Source organism: Delphinus delphis, chromosome 14 (genome assembly GCF_949987515.2).
Source record: "Delphinus delphis chromosome 14, mDelDel1.2, whole genome shotgun sequence".
In the NCBI taxonomy this organism is placed as follows: domain Eukaryota; kingdom Metazoa; phylum Chordata; class Mammalia; order Artiodactyla; family Delphinidae; genus Delphinus; species Delphinus delphis.
Window position 1 is genome coordinate 66,368,118 of NC_082696.1, and position 27,821 is coordinate 66,395,938.

The 27,821-nt window shown below is 42.7% G+C and overlaps 1 protein-coding gene across 1 annotated transcript in view; it reads left to right on the top strand.

Annotated features, from left to right (window-relative positions):
• MDN1 (midasin AAA ATPase 1) overlaps window positions 1-27,821 on the top strand; it is a 155,197-nt gene that overhangs the window by 86,846 nt on the left and 40,530 nt on the right. The window contains exons 45-70 of the mRNA XM_060030232.1: window positions 292-408; window positions 1,344-1,552; window positions 2,602-2,750; window positions 3,102-3,313; window positions 3,683-3,903; window positions 4,742-4,855; window positions 6,532-6,664; window positions 7,687-7,802; window positions 8,566-8,699; window positions 11,664-11,821; window positions 12,044-12,164; window positions 12,530-12,740; window positions 13,508-13,739; window positions 14,423-14,549; window positions 15,226-15,396; window positions 17,868-18,082; window positions 18,456-18,843; window positions 19,601-19,710; window positions 20,329-21,034; window positions 22,931-23,092; window positions 23,544-23,817; window positions 24,548-24,783; window positions 25,372-25,467; window positions 26,099-26,193; window positions 26,454-26,575; window positions 27,179-27,325. Of these exons, the coding sequence (XP_059886215.1) occupies window positions 292-408; window positions 1,344-1,552; window positions 2,602-2,750; window positions 3,102-3,313; window positions 3,683-3,903; window positions 4,742-4,855; window positions 6,532-6,664; window positions 7,687-7,802; window positions 8,566-8,699; window positions 11,664-11,821; window positions 12,044-12,164; window positions 12,530-12,740; window positions 13,508-13,739; window positions 14,423-14,549; window positions 15,226-15,396; window positions 17,868-18,082; window positions 18,456-18,843; window positions 19,601-19,710; window positions 20,329-21,034; window positions 22,931-23,092; window positions 23,544-23,817; window positions 24,548-24,783; window positions 25,372-25,467; window positions 26,099-26,193; window positions 26,454-26,575; window positions 27,179-27,325 (4,976 nt within the window). The remainder of the gene's footprint in view (window positions 1-291; window positions 409-1,343; window positions 1,553-2,601; window positions 2,751-3,101; window positions 3,314-3,682; window positions 3,904-4,741; window positions 4,856-6,531; window positions 6,665-7,686; window positions 7,803-8,565; window positions 8,700-11,663; window positions 11,822-12,043; window positions 12,165-12,529; window positions 12,741-13,507; window positions 13,740-14,422; window positions 14,550-15,225; window positions 15,397-17,867; window positions 18,083-18,455; window positions 18,844-19,600; window positions 19,711-20,328; window positions 21,035-22,930; window positions 23,093-23,543; window positions 23,818-24,547; window positions 24,784-25,371; window positions 25,468-26,098; window positions 26,194-26,453; window positions 26,576-27,178; window positions 27,326-27,821) is intronic.

Consider the following 27,821-nt stretch of genomic DNA (forward strand, 5'->3'; position numbering starts at 1 on the left):
AGGGGAAAGAGAAGACAGTTTTATTAGTTCAGGGAACTTTCTGTCATTTTCCTTGATATATTCAACAAACATTTTGTATATTTACTGTGTATGAATCACTGGGCTGTGTGCCTTGGGGAGTGAAAATGGGCATTGATAGGAAAAGAGATCTTGGAAGAATCACAGTTCTGTACGGGGACGTGATCTGTGCTGAAGGGAAGACATGGGTCAGGCGCAGTGAGAGGCCTGAGTCAGGGCAGCAGTCAGTGTGGCACGCCAGCCTGTCCCCCATTTGGATTCTCCCTATTGCAGCCCGTCGGTGCTGGATCGTTTGAATGCTTTGCTGGAACCTGGAGGTGTCCTCACTGTTAGTGAGAGAGGAATCATCGATGGATCCACTCCCACCATAACACCAAATCCCAATTTCAGGTATTTATGCCTCTTAAGTTTGTGCCTCAGAATCTGACAGCCTTGATGTCAGAGGTGACCATTCATTAGGGCCACCTTACGTATCGTATTTGTACACTCAGTCATGAGCATGTTCATACATTCATTGATTTAACAAATATTTACTGAGGCTCTGCCATTTGCCAGGTGCTGGTGTGCTTTGGGGGGCACAGCAGTAAATAAGAAAGATGAGGTCCCTGCCTTGGGTTGGTGGTGAAGGCTGGAAGCAGGGAGACCAGTTACAAGCCTTTTGCAGTTCAGGTGAGAGACGATAGCTTAGACTAGGGCTGTCAGATCAGTGGGACTTGCTCATGGGCTTGTGGGTTAAGAAAAGGAGGAAGCAAAGATGGCATCTAAGGTTTTGGCTTGAGTAATTGGGTAAAGGGGTGCCATTCATTGAGAAAGGGGAGACTGGCAAAGGAGCAGGTTTGGGGTGGGGAGGGTTAGCTGCAATCAGCTGTTTAGCTTTGGAGGTAAGTGTGAGCTGTCAGACAGCTAGATGCAGAAGTTGATGGACATCGAATGTTACGAAGCTAAGTGTTTCTGGAGACACTGCTCCTTTTTCTTTTCTCTGTAGGTGAGTGAGAATAATTGATGAATTAGCACTGCCTGATGTGGGGAATATCTGAAAGTAAGAATTTTACAGTCCTCAGTACTAAAGGTACACTGGATATACAATACTTAGTTCCTTAGGAAAACAGGTTTAGAGAAACTGATTTGCTGTATTGATGCATTTTGGAACTAGAGGATAGATTGCAGATGTAAACAGCATCTGTACGTTGAATTAGCAATGTTACCTTAGATGAGCTCCCTGAAGATGAGCCACATATGATTTGCCCTCACCAGTTGTTGCTGAGCTGCACTGTCAGTTGCACTGAGATTTTGATTTTTTTTCCTTTGAATTGCTATACTACTAGACTTTTTCTCTCAATGGATCCTGTGCATGGAGAAATATCCCGAGCTATGAGGAATCGTGGACTTGAAATCTACATTTCAGGAGAAGGGGATGGGAGCATCCCAGATGAGCTGGATCTGAAAGTCCTACTGCACAGCCTTGGGTTGGTGGGGGGCAGTGTGTGTGACATCCTTCTGGCTTTGCACTCAGAGACCCGAAGTGCTGTTGTAGGTAAGGTGCTTGACTTCTAGGCCTCTGCAGGGTTTTCTTTCTCTGGAAATTCATGTTATTCCATTTGACTGCTAGTTCAGGAGTTCTTACATTTAGTGTACATGGAAATAGAAATTACCAGGAAAGCCTGTTAATAATGTAGATGCGCTTGGTACCCTTCTTCCCCAAGAGATTGGGTTCAGCAGGTGTGAGCGAGGCACAGGAATCAGCATGTTAAAGAAACTTCCTGGGGAATTCTGATGCATGCAGTCAGAGACCCACACTCAGAGGAATACCTGTACTGCTTTTCGCACTGAGATTGATGAAGTTTGTCCTGCAAATCTTCACAGTCGTCATTGAATCTCTTGAAGGTTGAATAAAGAGGGAGCTTTGAGTTGTTTAAAACAGATAGGTGAAAAAAAAAAACAAAAAAAACAAAAAAAAACAGATAGGTGTTACTTCTTCTAAATGTCCAAATATACAAGAAAGAGCAGTAATAATAACAATAACGAAAAATAATGAAATGTTACTTATTAAGTAACTACTCTGTGTTAGGTGCAATGTTGGCTGCTTATTTAGTCCTCACAGTAGTTCTGCAAGGTATATTTCCATTTTACAGATAAGGCTCAGAGAGGTAGATTAACTTGTCAAATCCAAACAGTTTATAATGACAGCTGGGATTTGAAAGCAGATCTGTTGGATTTCAAAGCCCATGGTTCTTTTTGGCACCATGCTCATTTTGCCCCCTTCAGTGTGTGTCAGCTTTAGATCCAAGGGTCTATGTGGCCAGGCTTTATCACATTAGTAAATGAGTCATCTAGTCACTTCCCCAAAAGGTACTGCTGACAGAGAAGGAGGGGAGGAGGGCGGAATAGGAGGCAAGGAATGTGAATGTTCCCACAAGTTCATTGTGTGCTAGTGAGCCCCCTATAGTCCACTTGGAAGGCTTTCTAAAATAAATATCTGGGTGGGTTTGAGTGGAAGTTTGATGTGAAAGTGAAATTTGTCCATTTTCACTGGAGATTTTTCAGAATCTATTGCTCGTGGATGGCACTATTTCTTCTTTATAGGTTCTCCAGCGTCCTCGTTGTCAACACTCATTCACACAGCCTTACTCATTGTGCAATACCTACAGCGAGGGCTGAGCTTAGACAGAGCCTTTTCTGAAGCATGCTGGAACGCATATGTCCGCTCCCAGGCTTCACCAGCAAACCAGAAGGTACTGTGAAGTGTTTCACACAGCTTTCTACGTTATAACATTACAGGTAATAGGAGGAAACTTTATTGGTGGCAACTTTAATGACCTCAGAGAGCCATCTGCAGTTATGCTCTAACAGAGATCTGGTATCCAGGCACTTTTCTGGAAAATAGCGTAAATGTAAATATTCCTTGAAACTTGCCTCTCAGCGGAAAAAGTGAAATTTAGCTTGAATGTTGTATATTGAGGAATGTGTCTGAGTGTTGTGAGAGGATCACAAGGGGTCTAGAAAACTACTGTTGCCCTGCTAGTTTTTGGTAAGAGCACTTGTGTCGCGGTGCCTGTACACCATGTGTTTTTATCTCCTACCAGCTTGTGCAGGCTTTACTGGAGAAACACGTTTGTTCTCTGCAAGCACATGAAACCTGGGGCAACTCCATTATTGCCATGGGGCTGTGGCCAGATTCTCTGCCCTCGGCTCTCTCTGCTACGGAAGATTCTCATCTCTCTAAAGTCCGAGGCGATGGACAGATCTTAGTATATTGTCTCAACAGGCTGAGCATGAAAACGAGCAACTGGGCAAGGTTAGTGGAGCCTTGAGCGTCTGTATCTCTTTGGCATCTTGACTTCTCCTCCCTCCCTCCCTTCCTTTCTTCCTTCTTTCCTTCCTTCCTCCCTCTCTCTTTCTTTCTCCCTCTCTCTTTTTTTGATGGTAATGGTCATGACCCAAGAATGTTATGTGGCCATTTTCCACACAGTTCCATTGTTTGTTGTGATACTGCTCCCTATTTATTATTTATTATAGGTACGTGCTTTAATTGTCCCCCTTTGGAGGGACTCATGTTTTCCCTGTTAACCTCTTTGATACATTCATTGTAAAGTTATTGTCTTGGTTCTTTGAAATACGAAAATTTAACCCTAGTACTAACTTAGCCTATTGCAATGAATTTCAGGATTCAGCCTCTTACTTTGCCAGACTTAGAGAAAATTATGCAGTCCTCCCACCCGGAGAGCTTAAAATTCAATTCAGTTGAAATGGATACTTACTGGATCGATGAACCAGATGCTCTGGCTGTGGCTGTTAAATTGCTCATAGAAAGAGCAACCAATCAAGACTGGATGCTCAGAGTTAAATGGCTTTATCATTTAGCCAAGAATGTGCCACAGGGGCTTGGTGAGTAGAGAAACTTAATTTGTGTAATGAGGGAATTTAAGTACACTTACCCGGCTTTCGTAACTCAGCAGTTGTTTTACTCTCCAACTACACTGTTAAAATTACATCTGGGGAAGCTCCTAGCAGGACGTTTATGACTTAGCATTACTGCTTATATAGCTGTTAAAATATTAAGGAACACATCTGCCCTTAGATGTTCCCTGAGATAAATTTTTTTTTCTCCACGTAATCCTTAGCATTTCAGGATCCATCCAGCTTTCTATCAAATCCAGAAGGAAAATGTACTATATTATGTTACTTTTAAGTTTTTGAACATCCTGCTTTTTTTGCTGTACTTACTCTGCTGCACACGCGTTCTATCTGAGAAAGGGCTGCTTTTGTTAAATTTACTTCCCATAAAAGTACATAAGATTCTAATCTTATTTTCGTTCCAATACTCTAAGTGGTCATGCTTGATTTCTTTGTACTTTTTTCATTCCAAGAGAGGGAAAAGCAACAGTTAACAACATTGTACAGATTGTAAAGTACAGGACATGGAATTTGTTGGTAGAACTTGTTGACTAAAGTAATTGAGTTTACATGAGTCTCTGCTGCACGAGAACGTGTAGATAAGCCAGCGTATGTGTATATTGTTGTGTGGTACATGTGATGTCTAAACGTGTAGAGAAAAATTGTATAAATATTTGTATCTGCGGTGTCCTATGTGATAGCTGCTAGCCAGAGGTAGCCACTAAAATGTGACATGTGACATGGCTACTGTGACAGCAGCTGTAGAACAGAAAGTTCAAGTGGACGGCACTGCTTTAGATGCTAACATTTGCTTCTCCTTCCTCCACAGAGTCAGTACAGATTCATTTGGAAGCCAGTGCTGCATCTCTTAGGAATTTTTACTCAAATTCTCTCTCATCTGGGGTCAGTAATGTCATCAAAATATTACAACCAAATGTAACAGGTACTGCACCTGACTTGATTTCTAGCTCTCAGCACTCTGGGAAACTTGTCCATTGAGTTCATGGGAAAAAGATCTGTTACAGCTCCCACTTATAACAGTTTTTTCTAAAGAAGACTCAGGGTATCCAGATGCAAATTCTGCTACTTTTTTTGAAATTATGCATTCTTCAGTTTCTGAAAGGACGATGGCACACAATGTAGTGGGAAGAACACAGGAGTTGGAAGACTGGGCTCCAGTTCCAACTTGGCCACAAACTGGCTTGTTGATTTGGGGCCCATCATTCACACTGCTGACTTTGTTTGAAAAATATGGGAATTAAATTCATTCTTCTGGGGTCCCTTTCACTTATGACTTTCTGTGATATACTAGTACTGTTAACAGAAACTGTGATCTATTTTGAGATGAAGGGGAAACAGTACAGGATCAGTTTCTTCAGAAAATAGAAAACCTTAATGATGAAGTTATAAAGCCTTAAATACAAAGTTACAAAACAAAGTCATAATGATAAAAGGAGTAGCCGTCTGAGCCATCTAATCAAATGAGGTATTCAGAATTTCTCAATCTTTATCTGATGTTGATCAAAACATACTGTTACCCATTTGGTTTAGAAAAAAATATGCACGATGCTTTTGTGCTAAACCTTATGTTTACATAATTATAATCTTATGTATACTTAAAATTACCTTATGTACACTAAAGGTAACGGGCTAAATGGTTGAGCAGAAATCAAACAATAGAGAAAACTTCTGTAGTAGTCAGGTTGCGGCTGGACCTAATTATGGCTTTCCAATTATGAAGGAATTTTGGTCTTTGGGAACACAGTTCTAGAGTAGAGTGGTAGGTTCCCTTTGTAGCAGACATGGCTTGCCCTCTGTTGGCACTCATTAGCTCGTCTTCCTTTTTCCCTTTCAGCTGTGTAGCTCTGGATTGTGTAGTCTTGCTGGACTTTGGGATATGGGCCCCCATGTGTACCTTGCTATTCACAATAGGCATTTGTTAGACTACTCTATGGTGGATGCCTTTAAAACTTGAAGTGCTCCACTGACCCATCCAGCTCAGCCACCATCAAATTAATGTTCCCATCGTTTTGGTCTTACCTCTTCCGCTGGGCTCTCAACCTCTGGAGCGGGTCAGAGTCTGATCGCTGCTGCTTTAGAGAAGAGATACTGAGCTTGAGCCAAAGGAGCAAGAGGTAGCAGCAGCACATCCTGTGATTATAAAGAAATGGTTTTTAAGGGAAATAATCTTGAGTTGTTTTTCTTACTGAAAGCAAATAATGAGATGTGTTCATTCATTTTCTGCCATGTAAGTTCGTTTTTTTATGGTTAATGGCGAAAGATTGGGTAATTAAGCCCATGGATTCTTTCCCAACCAGAAGTGGGAGCTGAGCAAATGAATACATTTGTTGGAATGTTTATGCTGTAGCAGAGGTTACCTTTCTATCCTACGGTGGAATGAATTTTCAGGGCTAGAAGAAATTTTGCCTTTAGAAAGGAAATAGCGTAAAAGCTGTTGAACCCTACCTTTCTACCACCATGGACTGAAACCATTTCCTTGGTCCCTCTCTTCCCGGGCAGGACTCAGTGGGATCAAAGTAAAACAATGAAAATCCTCAACTGAAATTTGCCAGGCAAGGAGTTTAACTCCAAAATTCTACCTTTTGTTTTTTAAACCAGATGAATATGTGATCCCTCTGGATCCCCGATGGAATATGCAGGCTTTGGACATCATTAGAAATTCGATGGACTTTGACCCACAAATGGACCAGCCTGAGCAGCTCTTTGTCCTTTTAGAGTCTGTTGCAAACAAGTAGGTGAAGTCTACTGTTCTGGGTGCTCTTTGCCTTGTTGTACACTATGGCTTCACAGATAATACCTTTCCTAAGCTATACTTGACAGTCTTATGTGTGTTTAATTTTCTGAACCTGAGAAGTGGTGGGTGTCAGACATGGTTGCTTTGTCACCACCTCTCCTTCACGCTCCATGTGCAGCAAAATCATTCTGACCCTGATGTCCAGGTGCCTGGGAATGTGACAGGTTCTTAATAATTGAATAGGGTACTTTAATAAATACACTAGTGAAGCATTAGTGGTGGAATTTGTTTTATGGTTAATCTTTTATCATAGGATAGTTGTGTTTCCGCTGTTTTCTGTTTGATTCCCAGCAGCTCCTTGCATTTTCACATGTCCTTTCCTCAGCCATCTATCTGCCCCGTCCAATGTTGGAGATGTACGTACATAGTGACCTATAGTATAAATTTACATAACTGTTATATAAGTTGGTCTTTCCTCACCTTTAATGTAATGACCGGTAATATTTTTTAATTGGCCATTAGTGTAATAGATTTAAAAAATAATTTTGTAATTGAGGTATAGCGTGCATTACAGAAAAGTACAGTAATGATGATTATATATCGTTTGGGTGACTTTTCACAAAGTGAGCTCACTCATGTGATAACGTAGTAGTAGCACCTCTGAGGCCCCCTTGTCCCCCCTCCCAGCAACTCCCCCTTCCTCCTCCCCAGGAAACTTCCAGCACTGCAGGTTAATTGTGAGATGGCCAGTTTTAAGAGTTCACAGCATAGTTTGTCATGTCATGGCAGAGCAACACAGAGGGACTGGGTGGTCTACCTAGCCCTCTGTCTTCCTCCCCCCCAGCTCAGTTGTCATCCCTCTTGCTGCCGTCTCTCTATCCAGAATTTGCAGAGGCACGAGGGGAATGGCAGGTTGAAGGAGACTGATGTTCCAAGGGTTCTCAGGATTCAGCCGGTAGAGGCTGTAATAAGTATTATTAACCAATAACTATTCGTTATGTTATGGAATCTCATTTCAGGACAATCATATATCTTGATCGGGAAAAACGGATTTTTACGGAAGCAAATTTGGTTTCTGTTGGTGGCAGAAAGTTAAGAAATAGTGTTTTGAGAATGTCCTTTGAATTCCATAAAGGTAAGGACATTACCTTTACTTTCTTCATTTATGCCTCTGACTGCATAATGTTGCTGAAGGTGAGAGGGATTTAACAGCTGATGCCATGGTACTGATTCCTTTTGATTTGCTAGCTCGAGTTTGAACATCTTCCCTTGTTCAGTAGTTTTGACTAAGTGCTTTTTTACGTGTCCTTGATCTCATTTACTTTTTATAGCAACCATGAGATAAGCCTCATGAGAGAGGAAAGGGAGGCACAGAGATGCTCAAGGTCACATCTCTAGCAAGTAGCAGAGCCAGAACTTGAAACTTGTTCTGTTGGCTCAAAAGTATGAGCTCATAAGCATTTGCTTATAGGTTCTTTCTTCCTTCCTCCTTTTTTTTTTAAAATTGAAAAGATAACGGTATTTCTTGGAAAATATTCAAACTATATAGAAGCATAAAAATGGAAAAAGTCTCCTCTCGCAGCAGCTACTGTTAATAGTATATTTGTTTGTATCTTCTCAGATCTGTCTGTGTTATCTATCCATCCAGTCATATACACACTTAGAAATCGTATTTAAACAGAAGCTTTTTTTTAATTAAGACGTTATGAACGTCTCTAGATATGCATGACTAACTTGCTAACTTAATAATAGACAAAGGTTTGCTTTCAATTTTCACGTTTCAAATTGACCCTTGTACTGAGAATAACATTAAGTTGTAGATTACTGTTGATTTTGAAAATGTCCAGAGATTTAAATCTGATCAAATATTCTTATTTTGTTTATACCAACTCTGTAAGATCCAGAGAGCTATCACAGCCTGCCCCATGAAATCGTGGTCAATCTTGCTGCTTTTTTTGAACTTTGTGATGCGCTAATCCTGCTCTGGGTACAGTCCTCCCAGGGGATGGTGTCTGATGCCAGTGTTAATGAGGTAAGGAGATGTACCTGTTTTTATCTTAAGCAACATATTTCTTGGCACAAAGATTCTTAGGGGCAAGAACAACTTCAGTGTTGTTACATGTACAATATTATTTGAGAAGTTCTTAAGAATTTAAATAGATAACACATATTTTAAAGCTTTATGGTGTTATAACTGACATATAGTAAGTCGCATATAAAGTGTACAGTTTTGTATGTTTGACATGTGTCCACCTGTGCTACCATTACCACAGTCCTGACAGTGAACCTATCCATCACCCTCAGACCTTTTCCTCTTGTTCTTTGTTTTCTCTTCTTTTTTCCTGCCCCCCCACCTCCAACCAGGTATCCACTGATCTGCTTTCTGTTACTGGTGCTCAGTTGTGTTTTCTAGTATTTTATATTGTTCTTTTTTATCTGGCTACTTTCCCTTAAAATCATTTTGAGGACTTCCCTGGTGGTCCAGTGGTTAAGACTCCACACTTCCAATGTAGGGGGCACAGGTTCAGTTCGATCCCTGGTCAGGGAACTAAGATCCCATATGCCGTGTGGTGCAGCCAAAAAAATAAAAATATAAAAATGAAAAAAATATATTTAAAAAAATCATTATTTTGAGATGCATCCATATTGTTTTGTGTCTCAAAAATTCATTCCTTCTTATTGCCGAGTAATAGTCCACTGCATGTATGTACTACATCTTATTCATCCACTCACCTGTTGATAAACATCAGAATCTTAACAGTTATATTTTAATTCACTTAATCCTTCTTAGACATGATTGTCACATATGGACTAAATTGGGCTTGTATCCAGATTATTCAAGTAATTCTGGTTAAACTAGAATTGTAGATCTTAAACTTTTTAGTCTCAAGGCCCACCCCCCCATGGTCATAAAAGTTACCAAAACCCTCAAAGAACTTTTGTTTATGTGTTTACGTGTATCAATATTTACTTTTAGGAAATAAATCTGAGAAATGTAAAAAATATTTATTAATATGTTTAAGAAACACAGTAACAAATTCATTTCGTGGTAATATGAATAACATTTTTAATGAAAAACAACTATTTTCCAAAAGAAAAATTAAGAGGAGTGGAACTGTTTTACATTTCTGCGAGTCTCTTTAATGTCTGGCTTAACAGAAGAAACCTGGATTCTCACACCTGCTTCTGCATTCGGTCTCTTACAGTATGTTGTATGGATTGAAGTTTGTGAAGAAAAACTGGCCTCTATTTCATGTGGCTAAGAGATTGGAAAGGGAGGAGTATTTAACAACATTTCACATAACTGTGATATTCTTTGATTCTATACCACAGGTTGACAAGTGTTAGTTTTGTAAAGGTTACTTGTAATGTGGAATCTGAAAAAGTATCACTGATCTTGTCATGCGTTAAAATCCGTTGGCCTGGCTTGCATTTTGGATGGACTTTTAGCCTTGCATGTATGTTCTCATGCACTGGTAATTTGGAAAGTATTGTTCAGTGAGTTATCAGATCTTCCAAGTGTTGACACATTACATTTTTCAATATAGATAAATTTAAAAAGTCACACTCATGAAAAATTACCACAAAAAGTTACCTCATGAAAAAATCTGTAAGTATTGGGAAGTTGTCAAGCTCTTAGTTTTTCAAAGTTCTAGGTTTTACTTGAAGGTTCGAATTCTATCATCAGCAACAAATACTCTCCTGTTTTTCTTGAACTGACAGGTTGACTTCATTCATTTTCCACACAGTGTTTGCCAGACACCCAATCACAGTTTGTCCCCTCCACCCCCGGCCCTGTTTTTGGTACCATCAGTGCAAATGTCAACATAGTGAAAAAGGCAAATAACGTGACATTATTATGAAAACAGCTCTGACATCATAAAACCTAAAAGGAATCACTAATCTTGAGACTACTGTAAAAGTACATAATTAGAAGGACAGCTAAGTTGGAGACTCACAATACCTGATTTGCATTAAGAAGCTACATTAATGAAAACAGTAGTTATTGTCATAAGGATAGACATATAGACCAGTGAAACAAAAAAGAGACTTCGGAAATAGACCCTCTTATATGGTCAGTGAAGTTTTGGGGCGGGGGGGCAAATATGCAAAGGTAATTTAATGGAGAAAGCAGTTCATTCAGCAAATGGTAATGGAAAAACTAGATATCCATATAATAAAATAAAAATGAGCCTTTACCTGCTACCTTACATCATATAGAAAAGTTACCTCAAAATGGATCATAGACCTATGTATAAAAGCTAAAATTATGAACCTCTAAAAGAAAACATAGGAGAAAATCTTCACAGCTTGAGGCTAGGCAAAGATTTCAGGGCATTCCTCATAAAAGAAAAAAATTGATGAATTCAATTTTGTCAAAATAAAGAACTTAATAGATAGCTTTAAGAAAAGGAAAACACTGGGAGACACTGTTGATAAATCACATGTAAATTTTATAGACAAATAATAAGACAGCCCAATTTTTTAAAATGAACAAGAGAATTTGAATAGATGCTTCTCGGAAGATAAATGAATGCCCAATGAGAACTTGGAAAAATTGCAACATCATTAGTTATCAAGGAAATGTAAATTAAAACCACAGTGCGGTGCCACCCACCAGAATGGCTAAAATTAAAACGGTCAGCAACAGCAAGTATTGGCAAGGAAGTGGAATAAACTGAAACCCACCTACACTGCTGGATGGGATACAAAATAGTGCAGCTGCTTTGTCAAGCAGGTTGGTGGTTTCTTACAACATTGCGTGTACACTTACCACATGACCCAGTAATTCCACTTTCTCTGATAACTGAACTTCAAATAATAGGAGGAAAGAGCTTTGCTTCCTCTGACTGCCTTAATAATCCCTAAAAATACTCCAGTCGGATGCTAGATCTTTAACGTGTGTATGTTGAGTATTGATTAATGATTGAAGTCAGTGTTCCGTGTCCTTTACTGGGAGATGTTTGTGAGCAGTTTTGGTTTACCTTGTGTTTAGATCTTGGGTTCTGTGCGGTGGCGGGACCGGTTCTGGACTGTGGCCGATACAGTAAAAGTGGATGCACCAGGCCTGGCCTTGCTTGCCCTTCACTGGCACTGGGTTTTAAAACATTTGATTCGTCAGATCCCGCAACTCCTGATGAACCACGAAAACAAGTAAGAGTCATATTTAGAGTAACAATGTCAGTAGCTACAGTATTGACATTAAAGGGAGGAGGGTTAGGAATTGAAATGTGCTTCTTCTTGGCTTTACTTTGGTTTGTTCCCTTGGCCTGTTGGTGAATGTAAATCAAATACAAAATGTGAGTGATGTTCTTAACCATCCAGCATTTCCCCCTTTCCTTACTTCCCTTCTGCCCTTTATCTCCTTTGTTAAAGATATTACAAAGAGGTTCAGACCGTCTCAGAACATATTCAGAATTGCTTGGGGAGCCCAACTGGTGGATTCACGGGTATAAAGAAGTTACAGAAGTTTCTGGGACGACCGTTTCCTTTTAAGGTACGACTTGGAAGCATGCAGGAAACACAAAGATTTGACCTCTTTGGCAGCTCTCCTGGAACATGGGGACTGCCATTCAACTATACTCAGCCTTGCTTGCACAGCTTAATTCTTAGATGTTCAATGAGTACTATTAACTGACTTGTTAAATGTTATCATTTTACTTATTCTTGAGATTTTTAAGGCTGAGTAGACTTTTAACTGTATTACTGTGAATATCCTGAGATCTACAGGAGTAAACCAACTTTATGTTTTATAGAATCATTAAGGAAATATTTAAAACATTTTTTTCAGCCATGAATAGGCTGCTAAAAAGAACTACTCTTCTCCTTTGTAATAGGCTCTCCTGGGTTTTATTGTTTCAGGACAAGCTGGTGGTGGAGTGTTTTTCACAATTGAAGGTCTTTAACAAAGCCCTTGCCATCAGAGAGCGGATGCCTGCCCTTGGGGAGAGTGGATGGTGGGAAGACATTAGTCGGCTCCAAATGGTTGCTTCTGAATGGACATTAAAGAAAAGTCTCCTACAGGCCTGGGGGTTGGTCCTCAGAGCTAATACTCTGGAAGATGTCAACCCAGGTAATGTGCTCTGGAGTTTGGCTAGCTGACAGATGTTCTAAGCATATCCTCTGCTCTGCAGCCAATACGTTTTATTTATTTATTTATTTATTTATTTGCAGCCAATAAGTTTTTTAAAGTTTTCCCTTAGATATTCTCCTTTTATTTATTTATTTATTCCCTGTATACTTATACCGACCACTAAATAAGTATCAGGCATAGGGCTAAACTTTTTTTTTTTTTCTTTAATTTTTTTTGGCCACACCACGCAGCTTGTGGGATCCTAGTTCCCCAACCAGGGATCAAACTTAGATCCACGGCAGTGAAAGCCCAAGTTTTAACCCCTGGACTGCCAGGGAATTCCTTAAACTTCACATATATTATTTAATTCTATCATTGGAATTGTGCAGGTATTAATAGCATTATTTAACACAGCGGTCCCCAACCTTTTTGGCACCAGGGACTGGTTTCGTGGAAGAGAGTTTTTCCATGGCTGGGGTGGGGGATGGCTCAGGCGGTGATGGGGGGCAATGGGGAGCGATGGGGGGCGGTGGGGGGCGGTGGGGAGCGGCAGATGAAGCTTCGCTCACTCGCCTCGCTGCTCACCTTCTGCTGTGCGGCCCAGGTCCTAACAGGCTGCGGACCGGACCGGGGGTTGGGGACCCCTGTATTAACACATGAGACACTCAAGCTCAGGTGAAGTTGAACTCAGGTTAAGCTAATGGTCATGTGACTGGCTGTTGGGAATCTGAGCCTGACCACTGACCACTGTGTGTCTTTTTGTCCAGATGAATTGAAGAGTCTTGTGAATGCTCAGTGTTCAGAGCTAAAAGCCAGAGGAATTTCACTTGGTTTTCTGGAGAAAAAGCACAGCGAAGCTTCCTCCCTGTCACAGCCAGGCTTTACCTCCTTAATCCAGCTCACCAGGAGTGTTCAGCTCTGGCCTGCAATGGAGTACCTGGCTATGCTTTGGCAGTACAGAGTCACAGCGGATTTTATGACGCAGGCTTGCCTGAGAAGGTGAGCCATCCTTCAGTTTTTTTCCTTTGGGGGCACTTATTTTCTTGCAAGGTTATTCCGTGTATTCTACACAGCGTTGTCTTGAGGGGGCATAGTTGCTGAAGCAGAGGGAGGTCATTTGCCACTTTGGAAAGCCAAAACTTCTTGAAGATGCTTTGCCTGTTTTGACTGCACTTCTAAAAGTTACTAGGTGTGGGACTTCCCTGGTGGTGCAGTGGTTAAGAATCCGCCTGCCAATGCAGGGGACACAGGTTTGAGCCCTGGTCCGGGAAGATCGCACATACCGCGGAGCAACTAAGGCCGTGCGCCACAACTACTGAGCCCACGCACCACAACTACTGAAAACCGCACCTCTAGAGCCTGTGCTCCGCAACAAGAGAAGCCACTGCAGTAAGTCCGCACGCCGCAACGAAGAGTAGCCCCCACTTGCCGCAACTAGAGAAAGCCCGTGCGCAGCAATGAAGACCCAACACAGCCAAAAATACATAAATTAATTAAATAAATTTATATAAATGAATGAATGAATGAATGTTACTAGGTGTTCTTCCAGTAGAATTATTTGCTCATTTTTAAATAAATGTACTCCAAGTCCTGTGTGTTCCATCTTCCCTTACATAGCAGTTTTCTAGCAGCTCATTGAAAGCCTACAGCCCACTCTCTCTCCCTCTTTATTTTTGGAGCAGGTCCAGCAAAAACCAGCAACCCCATATAGAGGAGGAGATAAGTCATCACATCACGTTTTGTCTTAAGCACACACCAGTTGCTCCTCAAGAGCTTCGAGACCTTTGGTCCTTAGTGCACCATCAAAAGGTAAAAACCAAAATCAAAATCAAGAAACCTCCTTTGCACTATGAGCTGATTAGATTTTCTGTGGCAGACTGATTGCAGAACATCTATTTATTCTCAAAAACTGCATGTTGTAAAACTCTAGTCTTATCTGAATTAAGTTTCAAAGGGGAGAACTTTGAATGTTCTTTGGCAGTAATTTCCTTGGTATTTCTCTACTCTTATCACAGATCATTTCATTTGGTTTCCAGTTAAATGAGGCTAAAATATTTGCTTATTTTTATTTTATTTGCTCAAAAATGTATTGTCAGAGTGTTTTTTACCCTTCCACAAGAGTAACTAACTGTTAAATGTGAATAGTGGTAAACTGTAGTTAATGTAACTTCATTAGTACAACGTTAAATTTTTTTGATAATAATGTTTTATTCATTTATTTATTTTGATCACATAATTGTGTGATTATTTTAATTAAGTTTTCTCATGCACTTTTATAAAGTCAGATCTTATGTTTTATAAAATTATAAATAGGTTAAGTGACTTGACCAAGACAACTGGGGTGGCAGAAAATCAGGAACATTAGGATTAATAATCTTTAAACCCATGTTAGTTTTAGATGAGTCTTACAAGACAGAGAGACCTTATAATGATTTATGGAACCTTTCTCAAATACTCTCTTATCTAATTATTCCTTTATCTCTAGATGTCTACTGAAGAAAGGACCTCTTTGTGGTCCGAGTTATTTAATTCCATGTTTACATCTTTCTGGAGCAGTACTGTGACCACAAATCCAGAGTACTGGCTAACATGGAGCCCTCTGCCTGGTGTGCAGCAGAGGGAGACACCCAAGTCCCTTCTGGACCCCACGTTAAAGGTTTGTTGCCATAAAATTATAAAAATGTTTGATGATAGTAGAAGAAACTTCTCAATGGATCTAGCAATGAACATTTATTCCTAGGATAGAGCAGTGACTAAAAGTAAATGATTGCAATACTTTATTTTCTGTAAGATATTAATAAGTGTAGCTTCAAAAAAGATATTCCATCTTAAATGATTTGGGAAATCCTGAATTAATGTAAACACAATTTCCTTTAAAAAGTCTTTAATTTCTCTTCTAATTGAAATATTTTTTCTAATTATAAGATTTTAAACAGTACAGAAACATGTAGATATGTGTGCATACGTGTGTGTGTATATATATGCATACATATATACATACACAATATGTATACATGTGTATTTATATACGAATATAATGTAGAATTCACTGGGAATAACCACTCTTTGTTCTGTATCCTTCTGTTAACATGCATTTTTATATTAAATACATATGTAAATAAAAACAAGACCACCTTCTTGGTTCACATGATATGTCATGGAAATTTGCACCTGTCATTCCAGCTTATTCTTTTTAAGGTATTCTATTGTACTAATGTGCTGGAGTGCATTTAATCACTTTCTTCTTGATAAGCATTGAGGTTTCTTGCCTTCTCCTCCCCCTTCCTATAGCAAACATACCTGCATCAACTACCCTTGTATAAGCCTTTGTCCACTTGTCTGAGTATTTCTGTGGATGTGTGACGAGAATTGGAATTTAACCCTTGGCCAAAGTGTCTTCACATTTAAAGAGATTTGTAAATATTATTAGAACGTCTAGGGAAGTAGGTTTTCATTTTTTCACTTTTTAAACCCGCAAAGAGACAGTGAAGAGGGAGAACATGAAGTCAGGATGACCATGGCGGACTTGGGACTAGAGCACGTTTCACTTATCATATATTCTGTGTTTCCGTATCTTTGCCTCACTAGGTGTTATTAACACTTTAAATTATTGCCAATCATACAGTTAAAAAAAAATCTCATTTTGATATGTATTCCTTTGATTATTATTCAGGTTGAATGTCTTTACATATGTATATTGATTGCTTTATTTCTTTCTCTGAATTTTCCAGTCATGTTTATTGCTCATTTTGTTAAAAAAAAAGAAAAAAAAGTCATTAATCATCATTTTATTATTGAAGGTCTCTTTATGTATTATAGATATTAAAACTTCACCCAACATATATTTGGAAATACATTTGTAGTGTTCTGTTGTCTCTCAAGTTTGAAGATGTTTTCTTATATCACAGAAGTTTTATAGTGTTTTCTTTTCAAATATGCCGGTCCCTTTCTACTTTCTGGCTTTGGTATCATGCTTTTTAAATAAGTCTTCCTTCATTACCCACAGAGTTAAAAAAACCATTTTCTCGTATTTTCTTTTTTTTTTTTCCCCCCAGCTGCATTGGGTCTTCATTGCTGCGCGTGGACTTTCTCTAGTTGCGCGAGGAGGGGCTACTCTTCATTGCGGTGCACGGGCTTCTCATTGCGGTGGCTTCTCTGGTTGTGGAGCATGGGCTCTAGGCGCACAGGCTTCAGTAGTTGTGGCTCACGGGCTCTAGAGCGCAGGCTCAGTAGTTGTGGCACACGGGCTTAGTTGCTCCGCGGCATGTGGGATCTTCCCGGACCTGGGCTCGAACCCATGTCCCCTGCATTGGCAGGCGGATTCTTAACCACTGTGCCACCAGGGAAGCCCTCATATTTTCTGTTTTTGTTTTTGTTTTATGTTTACATCAGTCTCATCTGAATATCTTGTTTTGTGAGGTGGGGATGCAAATTTTTTATTTTATACAAACAAGCATATCCTAAAGCAGTATTAGCAACACCAGTTTTGACTAGTTCATCCTTTCCATCTCTTTTGAAATGGCCACCTCTGTCATAACACCTTATTCCCACAATGTTCATGGATTTATTTTTGGACTCAGTTCTGTTCCATTGCTCTATCAAGATTGATTTCTTTAGTGTAAAACATCTCTCAAAGCTTTTAGTGTTAAACCTTATGGGTCCCCAAGAGTTGCATAGAGTCAGGTTTGCTCTCGTGTATTTGACCCGCTAACCCTTTGTTCATGGACAGCTGTTCCTGTGTCCCAGGTTAACAGTCCAGGGAGACAGGCTTGCCCCTGGCTCTTCTATTTGTCTTCCAACTCCTTCCCCTGCCTTCAGGTCTCACCTTCCTGCCCCCAGCTCTGCTGCACGACTGGTCTTCCTGATGCCCAGGTTTGAGGGGTTTTCTTCTGCATTACTAAAGCACCCACTGCTCCTCCTTCATAGAGAATGGAGTCCTTCAAAGGCCCACTGCACCCGCCCCCGTTCTGCCCTTCTGGTCCTGTCTCAGGCTGATGTTTACCTGTTCCTAGCAACCTGAATCTCCTTTTAAAATTTCTTTCTTTCCTCTAAGGTGCCCCAGTGCTGCTTGTTGAAACCCTTTTTTTTGATTTCTAAAAGTTAACATGACTCCTCTCCCCTTATCAGGGTCCTGGAAGTCTCAGTAGAGCCGTGTTCTCCAAGTGCTGCTTTGAAGTCTTGACCAGCAGCTACAGAGCAAGTCCCTGGGATGTGAGCGGCCTCCCCATCCTGTCCTCCTCACATGTCACCCTGGGGGAGTGGGTTGAGAGATCACAGCAGCTCCAGGACATCAGCTCGGTGCTTTGGACCAACATGGCTGTCCCTTCTGTAGCAGAGTTCAGGTATTCCCTCCCCCAGGTAGACGGTACAGCTCCCGTCTTTCCTCCAGAGCATGTAGTGGGGACCTCGGTCAGAGCTTTCTTCAATAGTGGCTAGTTCCAGTGGGTGGAGGAAGGGTGTTTTCTGGCTGGATGAGCAGGTTTTCAGTCCACGACAGAGCCTGCTGTGAGCTGGCCAGCCACTCTGTCAGCTGTAAGTATATTGTGATCAAGAAGGTGGTACTTAGAAAACCGTATCAGATTAAGTGAGAACAGAAATTCACCTCTAGGTGTAGGCAGTGCAGTCTGTCTTGTCATTTTCTGGAAGAACAGTAGCATGAGAAGGGAATGGTGGTCGCTGTGGCGCAGACCCTTAAGTGCTTCCCTGTCCCCACAGACGCACGGATTCCCAGCTCCAGCGGCTGGTGCTGTGCCGGCACTTGGCTGGCCTGGCAGAGCTGCTCCCCGAGCCCCGGCGGCAGGAGTACGTGCAGAACTGTGAGCAGCTGCTGCCTGGGGACAGCCAGGCATGCCAGCACGTGGCCCAGACTCTCGGGGACATGGCCGGGCAGGAGACGCTGCCCAAGGAGCTGCTGTGCCTTTTGCTCACCTCCCTGCGCCACTTGTTCGGGGAGGGGGAGGGTAAGCGGGACCTGCCTGAGCCAGCCCACCGTGGGAGCCTGTGGGTGAGCCTGGGCCTGCTCCAGATCCAGACCTGGCTTCCCCAGGCACGCTTCGACCCCGCCGTGAAGAGGGAGTACAAGCTCAAGTACGCCAAGGAAGAGGTATGGAGGGAGGGTCTGGAGCGTGGGCTGCATCCCTGACTGCCTGGCTTTGCTTAGTATATTACTCCTTTGTCTCCCTTTGGATGCTCAGAGCACAGAGGGATGATTTTACATAAGCTGCCCTGTGACATCCCAGAAGTGTGTTCTAAAGACTGTGTTTTCCTCTTTGCGGGTTCCTCTGAGTAGGTTCAGGCACCGGGAGGGGCCATTCTGATGTTTCTGCTGATAGGCTGCCCTGGGCAGAGCGCACAGCAGGAGAACTCTAGTGGTATCCTTCCCTATCCAGATCCCTCTGCCTAAAGTAGGTTGTGGATATTTGGATTTGGGTAACTTCTTTAGACAGCGTATAGCATTCCTTAGGTTTTGAACTTTGGGTGTTTGTTATCCAAAACTCAGGAAGTAGGTAGATTCGGATAATGTGGTGTATCTCTTGCTATTTGAACTTCCAACCAAACTCAGGAACTGAATACATTAAGATAGTGATACACTAGTTCTGTATTTTGAAGAAGGAAAATTATGTTAGTTGGGGTGATGATCAGACTGCTGTAGCAGAGACTTAGAAGTTCATTGGCATAAGTGAGATAGTGTCTTTTCACCTGACAGCTCTGAGGTGAGTGGTCCAGGTTAGTGGAACAGAAACCCCTGCCCTTGGGTCATTCAGGTTCCTTCCATCCAGGGAACGACCCTCCCCCAGGGCTTTGTCTCTGGGGCCTGGCCCTAGCTGGGCACAGCAGACCAGTCTCTCCCCTTCCGCTAGTTACAACAGCTGCAGTGTGAGTGGAAGACCCGGAGCCTCTCATCCCAGCTGCAGACCGGAAGAGACCTGGAGGATGAAGTAGTCCTCGATCACTCTCATCCTCACGTCAGGTAACACCGTGGTGATTATTCCAGTTGGGGGTTATTGGCTTGAATATTCTTTTTAAAAAGACATTTTGTAGTAACAGTGTTAAGCTGAGGTTATGGTCTACATCTCTGAACTACATTAGCAGGTAGATCCCAAAGCCATGGTTATAATCAGGAAAAATACATACTCTGTGAAAGGCGGGGGAGGACTCACATGGGGCCAGGAGGGTTGAAAGCAGAGCTTATTCTCAATGTGGAAGGAGTGGGGTGTGATGACGTGCACTGTGGAGATCTGTTACCTTAGGAAATACTGTTTAGTAGTGGGTTCTGAGTTCCAGTCCTGTCCCTGACCTTTGGCTTTAAACCTTGGGTAGACCACTCAATACCTTAAACCTCAGTGCCATATTTGTAAAAGGAAGGTAATAGTGCCCACTTCAGTGAGACGTGCCTCCGAAGTGCTCAACGACACGTGTTGCACGTGGTAAATGCCTGTGTATATATTATCCATTTTCATTATAATTGTCCATATATCATTTTATGCCTCAGTATCTGAAATGTCTTCCTGCCGTTTTCCTGAGGCTCAGTCTAGATTTGCTGCTTTGCTTCTGACAGAATTTGCATACTGTGTTAATTTGCCTTTAGGTTGCTTCGCCAGAGAATTGATCAGCTGGAGAACTTAATCTGCAGCCTGTCCAAGAAGCAGGCCTTCAGGCCCCCGCTGCCTGCGTATGAGTCCCTGGTACAGGAGGTCCACCACTATGTCACCAGCATCGCCAAGGCCTCTGCCGTTCAGGACCTGCTCACTCGGCTCCTGCAGGCCCTCCACACGGACGGACCTCGGGCTGCCCAGATGGCCCAGAACCTTCTGAAGGAGGAGGCCTCTTGGCAGCAGTCACACCACCAGTTCCGGAGGCGGCTGGCAGAGGAGTTCGCCCTTTACCCAGACGCAGCGGCCCCGCTGCAGGCATCCGTCCTGCAGCTGCAGCATGGCATGCGGCTGGTGGCGTGCGAGGTCCACGCCTCACTCCATGGTGGTGTGGTCTGCGCGCACAGGCTGGGTGCCCTGGCCACATCCCTGTTGGCTTTCCCATCAGTGGGCCCCACCTTCCCCACCTACTATGCTCACGCAGATGCTTTGTGCTCGGTGAAATCGGAGGAGGTCCTGCGAGGCCTTGGGAAGCTGCTCCTTAAGCGCCTGGGAGGAAAGGAGCTGGAGGGCAAGAGCCAGAGGCCCTGCCCCACCCAAGAACAGCTGCTGCTGAACGCCCTCCTGTACCTGCGCTCCCACGTGCTGTGCAAGGGAGAGCTGGACCAGCGGGCCCTGCAGCTCTTCAGACATGTGTGTCAGGTAAGCCCTCCTCCTGACGGGAGCTGGGGGCACGAGCAGGTCGCCTACAGGACACTAGCGGTGCCCGGTGTAGGTGAGACAGTGTGGGAAGGTACTGGGGATCTAGTGTCTGCTACTTGGCTTTTTCCCATTTAACTGTCAGGTTTAGGGGCCTTTGTCAATTTTTAAGAGATTAAAAAAAATATTAAGTGTTGTTAGCCCTTTATGCCTGATACACACTTCAAATATTCTCTCCTTTTTTGTTGGTTCTTTGACTTTATGGTGGGTTTTGCCATGTAATTGAATGAACTTTTATTAATATTAAGAAAATAGGGGCCTAGGTTCAATCCCTAGTTGGGGAACTAAGATCCTGCAAGCCAAGCAGCGCAGCCAAGAAAATAAAATAAATTCTGGGGCTTCCCTGGTGGCGCAGTAGTTGAGAGTCCGCCTGCCGATGCAGGGGACGCGGGTTCGTGCCCCGGTCCGGGAAGATCCCACATGCCGCGGAGCGGCTGGGCCCGTGAGCCATGGCCACTGAGCCTGCGTGTCCGGAGCCTGTGCAATGGGAGAGGCCACAACAGAGAGAGGTCTGCGTACCGCAAAAAATAAATAAATAAAATTAAAAAATAAATTGTTTTTTCCCTTATCAACAAAAGCAACTTGTTTTCATTGTAGACAATTAAAAGAATAAGTATAAGCGAAATTATTCGATCCTGCCACTCAAAACTATATAACTGTTAACACATTGGTGTGTTCTGTTGTAGGCTTGCTCATTTGTGCATGTATCTGTAAGTGTACATCTGTGACACTAAATTTTTTACAGCTGTTTTTTCCCAGTGGTTTACAATTTTTTAGGGTGGCGGGGAGTAGACCCTTTTAAAAAATACAAATATTAGCAGAGTGATCCAGTATTTAACAGATAAAAGGGCTGCTCTGGTTGAGGACAATGCTATACCCTCTGTGGTCCCCGAGATAATGTCCTCACATGGCTCGAGCCCTACAAACCACTAAGAAAGTCCATTCTGTTTTACAACTTGCCTTTAAAAATCTAACAGCTAAAATTTAGTGCTTATTTCCGTCATGATTATGGTATTCTCCACCTGCATCATATTTAGTGACTGCGGGTTTTCTGTTGTATGGGTAAGTCATTTAACAGTTCCTTTCACTGAATATTTACATTTATATGTAAAGGTTTTTTTTCTGTTTTGGGGGGGGAAAAAAAACCAAACCAGTGCCATCCTAAAAGTCTTAAAGCCAGATCTTTGGGTAAAGCTCCTAGAAAACAGAATTGCTGAGACAAAGGTTAACTGCTTGCTTGGGCTTTTAATACAAATTGTCATCCTGGGGTTGCTTATCTTCTCAGTTCTTCTCAATACTGGGTGGTTTCTTTATAGTTTTTGCCAATTTTAGGGCTTTAGAGGTAGTAGGGAATTTAAGAAATGTCTGGTATCGTATAGCCCGGTTTTGCCTGATTAGTTCCCCTCGACCACCCAGTCCCCAGCCCATTTTCCCTTTTCCAGACCCCCAGGATATCTCCCTGAGGTGCTGGCCAAGTGCAGTCTGCATCACACACCCACGTTGCTGACCCTCACCCTGTCCTTAATGCAGAGCACCATTTACGCCTGATGGGGAGTCCCCAGTCGTGCCACTACAGCAAGTTTTCACACCTGCGAAATTGTAACAATACAGCAGGGGGGTGTTTGGGAAACTCAGGTTGCTGCAGATACACAGTTTGAAAACAAATCCCATTTGCTCTCTGTTACATGGAATTTAGTGTCTTGGATGTCGGCATTTATTTGTTCTTGAACCATGGTATTTTGTTTTCATGAGGAAGAGATAGCAAGTCTTGCCTCTTGTTCATTGTAAATGCCTCAGCAAAGGCAAATAAGCTTCCTTCGGAATGTGTGATTTTTTTAGGAAATCATCAATGAGTGGGATGAACAGGAACGCAGAGCCCAAGAGAAGGCCGAGCAGGAAAGCAGCCTGTACAGATACCGGGGCAGGAACTCTAGGACAGCCCTGAGCGAGGAGGAGGAGGAAGAGTGGGAGTTCAGGACACACTTCCCACCGCACGGAGAGGTTGGAACGAGTCCCCTTGGTACCACACACCTGCCCTTTGAATTCTTTTTTTTTATTCCAATTTTATTGAGATATAATTGACATACAGCACTGTATGAGTTTAAGGTGTGCAGCACAGTGATGTGGTTTAACATACATCATGAAATGATTATCACAATAAGTTTAGTGAACATCCATCATCTCATAGAGATATAAAATAAAAGGAAAAAAATTTTTTTCCTTGTGATGAGAACTCTTAGGATTTACTCTGTAACTCACCTACAGCAAGCACTATGTTAGTTCCTGTTACATCCCTTTGAATGGTTTTGTAATTTTTAAAACATTTCTCAGTGCACGTAATTCCCTTTTTCATTTTCTTGATCACTCACACTCCATCCTTCCCCCTTCCTTGTAGTCTTACTAGAACTGGATTTTGACTTTAAAAGTTCAATTGCTCTAATATTATTTACAGGACTTCGCAGATATTTTGGTAGAACCAACACTAGAGGCAAAGAAGGGACCTTCAGATGGACAAGAAGAGGAGACTGCCACAGAGCCCGCCCTCCTGTCACAGAGCTCAATGCAGGCTGTGATGCTGATACACCAGCAGCTGTGCCTCGGCTTTGCTCGGTCCCTCTGGTACCAGCAGACTCCGCCGCCACACGTGGCAGAGCACTACCTCAGCCTGTTTCTGTCCTGCTACCAGACTGGGGCATCGCTTGTGACAAACTTCTACCCCCTGATGGGTATGGTAGTTTACTTTTGTTAAGCTCTTGGGAAATCAAAACGAATAGATGTGCTTGCTACTTCTGGGACAGTTGAAACTATTACGTCCCTGTTTTTTGCTAAATTCCTTATTGTTTCCTTATCTTAAAGGACTTAAGCTAATTCCAAAAAATTGATTTAAAATTCTGCAATAAAGATGGGTTTTCACCCTTTGAATACATGGGGCTAAAGGGATTAAGAGTAAGGATATAGAATTAGTTTAAATGGTCTCGTTTCTCCGCATTATTTCCAATTTCCCTTTCACAGCATCAGTGCTTTTCTAATGAAATCATGTATTCCTGGGAGCAACGTGGCAACTCAGAAATTAATCTCACAGGATATGGTTTGATGCAGTTTCCTATGTGACCTCATGAGTTATTCCTTGCAAGTAGGAAGGAGGCTTTAAATTTCATTTCTGCCTACCAAGAAGAGCTACAAAAACTGGGAATTGGAATCCTCAAACCAAACTCTGCACCCTCTTGATTACATGCAGGCAGCATCTGAGTTCCTCTGTATATACCGAAACTTGGGGCAGATTTTGGTGACCACTGTAGTATTGGGGTCACAGCCTTTTAGACCTTTGCTGCTTTGTGGGTGAATGGCATTGCAATATCTACTTCATTTAGTCGCAGTCATTCATTATTTCTGAGCATGTTGCTGACCTCATTGTAACTTGATACCAACTTTACAGTGATCTTGTTAACTTCACAGGAGTTGAGCTGAATGACCAGCTCTTGGGCAGCCAACTTTTGGCCTACACCCTGTCCCGTAACACTCTCTTTGGGGAGGGGACCTTGGACCTGATGATGAAGCCTGACGGTCCCTATGACTTTTACCATCACCCCAACGTCCCGGAAGCTCGGCACTGCCAGCCTGTGCTTGAAGGCTTCTCAGAGGCCGTCCGCCAGCTGCTGCAGGATTGGCCGGAACATCCGGCGCTTGAGCAGGTAGGGCAGCGGTGGGGAGGCGGCCTCTCAACTGTCCTGGGGGCAGTGACTTGCACACTGGATACGCAAACAGAGGTTTACAGAACTGCGGTTCAGTGCAGTGTTATTCCCTGGAGGATGAATATACCAGGTTGTAATGCTGTTGTGTAAATGGTGTTTGAGATTCCACTTATTTTATCTGCTGCTCAGGGTTTTCCGTCCATGTATTGAAGTGCTGCTATGTTGCTGTCTTTATTCAGACACATCCTTATACTAACAAGGGCCTGGCTTTTTCAAGTTTTAACTCAGACCTCGCTCTGTGATCATTCACCTAATTCTGTAATAACTTATAACAGAGAGTAATAAGAGTAATTACTTTATCAAACTCAATCTTATTTCCAGAGTAGTGCAGCAGATAAAGTGTTTATCTTGGGCAGGATCTGCAGCCCTGGAAGTTTCACCCGCAGCTCTCCTAAGTGCTCACGAGGCAGGGCCTTTGCATGAAACTTCCAGTCAGGCCCCTCTTCAGTACCCTGTGACTTTGGGTGATTGACAGTCCCACAAGGATGCCCAAATCTTCTTCCCTCCCCTTCCCCCCCTCCCGCGCAGCTGCTGGTTGTAATGGACAGGATTCGTAGTTTCCCACTTTCCAGCCCCATCTCGAAGTTCCTGAATGGCTTAGAGATCCTTCTGGCAAAGGCACAGGTAAGAGGATTCTCTCCAGTCCTCATTTTAGTTATAGTCAACTGAAGAGATTCTCTTATTGTTAGAGGGACAGGATGTGATAGTTTGGGTTGGAAAAGGATGAAACTCCTTGGTTTTTCTGACATAAGGTCAGATTATTGCAGGTGAAGCCACTGCCTCCATGGGACACAGGGAACCTGCCTCACCTGTTCTCAAGGGTGGGACGCAGCGTCCACCAGTCCTAAGGGCTCAGTCTGCCAGGACTTCTGGGTTGGCCTTCAGACCGGCAGGGTGCCTCCACTCTTCAGCCCCTCAGTCCTCTCACAGCCTCTGAAGGGGCTGGTGCTCCCCTGATTTTCAGATTAGGGCTCTGGACTTTGGAGGGGTCACGTGACTAACAACAGAGATTCAGACTCAGGTCTCCAAACCCTGTGCTATTTGCTCTGCTGGAGGTGTGTCAAGTGACCAGAAAGAACTCAAAGCTGGATAAGCTGGATGTAAACTCATTCTGGTTAGTTATTGGTAAATCAGTATAAAAGTTGTTGAAGGTCCCAGGGGTCTTTGCTCAAGAAAAGTCCAGGGTGTTCCTGAGTGAGGAGGTGGTCAGGGGACTGAATAATGGCCATAGTAAATTTTATCTGTGTTTCTTCAGGATTGGGAGGAGAATGCAAGTCGGGCCCTGTCTCTGCGGAAGCATCTTGATGTGGTCACTCAGATGGTCATCCGTTGGCGTAAACTGGAACTGAAGTAAGTGATATATTTGTCACTTCCCCTCCTGAACTTAGGTTGTAGGGATATAGTCTTTGGATAGTTTGTTTCCTCAGAGTTTATGTAGTATGTCAGCTGGAGACCAGACAACAGCATGCGTTCGGAGGCAGCAGACGGGGAGCTTCTCCATCTCCATTTGGGAGGAGAGAATAGTGAATATTTAGCTTCTGCTTCTGTGGTTTCAGATGTTTGAATAGGTTTCCTTAAATGCCTCCTTGGCCTCTACTTCCATGTTTCAGCTGCTGGTCCATGAGTTTGGATAATACCATGAAACGCCATACTGAGAAATCCACCAAGCATTGGTTCTCCATCTATCAGATGCTGGAGAAGCACATGCAAGAACAAACAGAAGAGCAGGAAGGTAACACCCGTCTCTAAATCCCCTGCTTATTTAGAGGGTCCAAGCTAAGCTTGAAGTGCAGCAGAGTGTGGGGTTTACCTGCTCCCATGTGTCCTCGCCCCACTACTTTCACATAGGATGTATCATCTGACTGCGAGGTATTCCTGAGAGGTCAGCCAAGAAAGCTGTGTAGTTTTATTGTTACTAAGAATAATAATGGAAGTCAGAGAGGTTTAAGTGACTTGTCCAGAGTCTAAAGAGCTAGTCATAAGTAAAGTTTTCTTCTCTATATCCATGAGACAAGTCAAAGAGAAAGTTTCTGTCTTGGTAGGTAGTAGTTAAAATGCTTGAGTTAAAAGGGTTTCATCTCCTACTTAGAACAAGTACGTCATAATTCAGTTTCCTAATTTGCTGTGAGTGCATTTCACACATACCCTGAGTGGGGCTGTAGTTTTTAAATCAGCTTGGAATTTAGCTATGGTCCTTGCTTCAAAGCTTCACCTTAACTGGTGTCTCCACTTGACGGCCATCCCTCGGGAATCCCATAGTAGACTGTGTGCGCTTTGTGACAGCAAGTGATGGTGGCAGGCACGTGTATGTTTTCTTCTTTGAATCTCTATAAAGATGACAGACAGATGACCCTGATGTTGCTGGTCAGCACGTTACAAGCATTTATTGAAGGATCTTCACTGGGAGAGTTCCACGTACGACTTCAGATGTTACTGGTTTTCCATTGTCATGTCTTGCTGATGCCACAAGTTGAAGGAAAAGGTAAGGATATACATATGTATGTATAATATTTTTTCTTTAATTTTAGCCTTTGAATTCTGCACATGAGACAAGTGTCTTGTGGCATACCAGGTTTTAAACAAGACAGTTTCAGTTGTCTTTTCCTATAATGTGATTCAGGTTAGGTATAGAGAAGAACATTATAGTTGAGTACAGACTGGTTATAAATGAAGCCCTGGCTAGCGAACCGTGGCAGAGGTAAATCACCAGATGCAGAGCTCGGGAGCTGGCATGTTGAGGCAGCACATCTTTCTGTCTAGACAGTGCATATGTCCTGCTAAGCTTCTGCTTGATCCAGGCCATTATTAGTAGGTTCTTTGATCTCAGGAGAGCGCTGCCACGTGTCAAGGAACTGCACATAAAACTTCTACTGTCGATTCCTATCGCTGACCACAGCAGTTTAGACAAAAGTGCCGCTGTAAAATGAATATAGATTTACGTGAATGAGCCGTCAAGGTGAGCCTCTTAATATGCCATC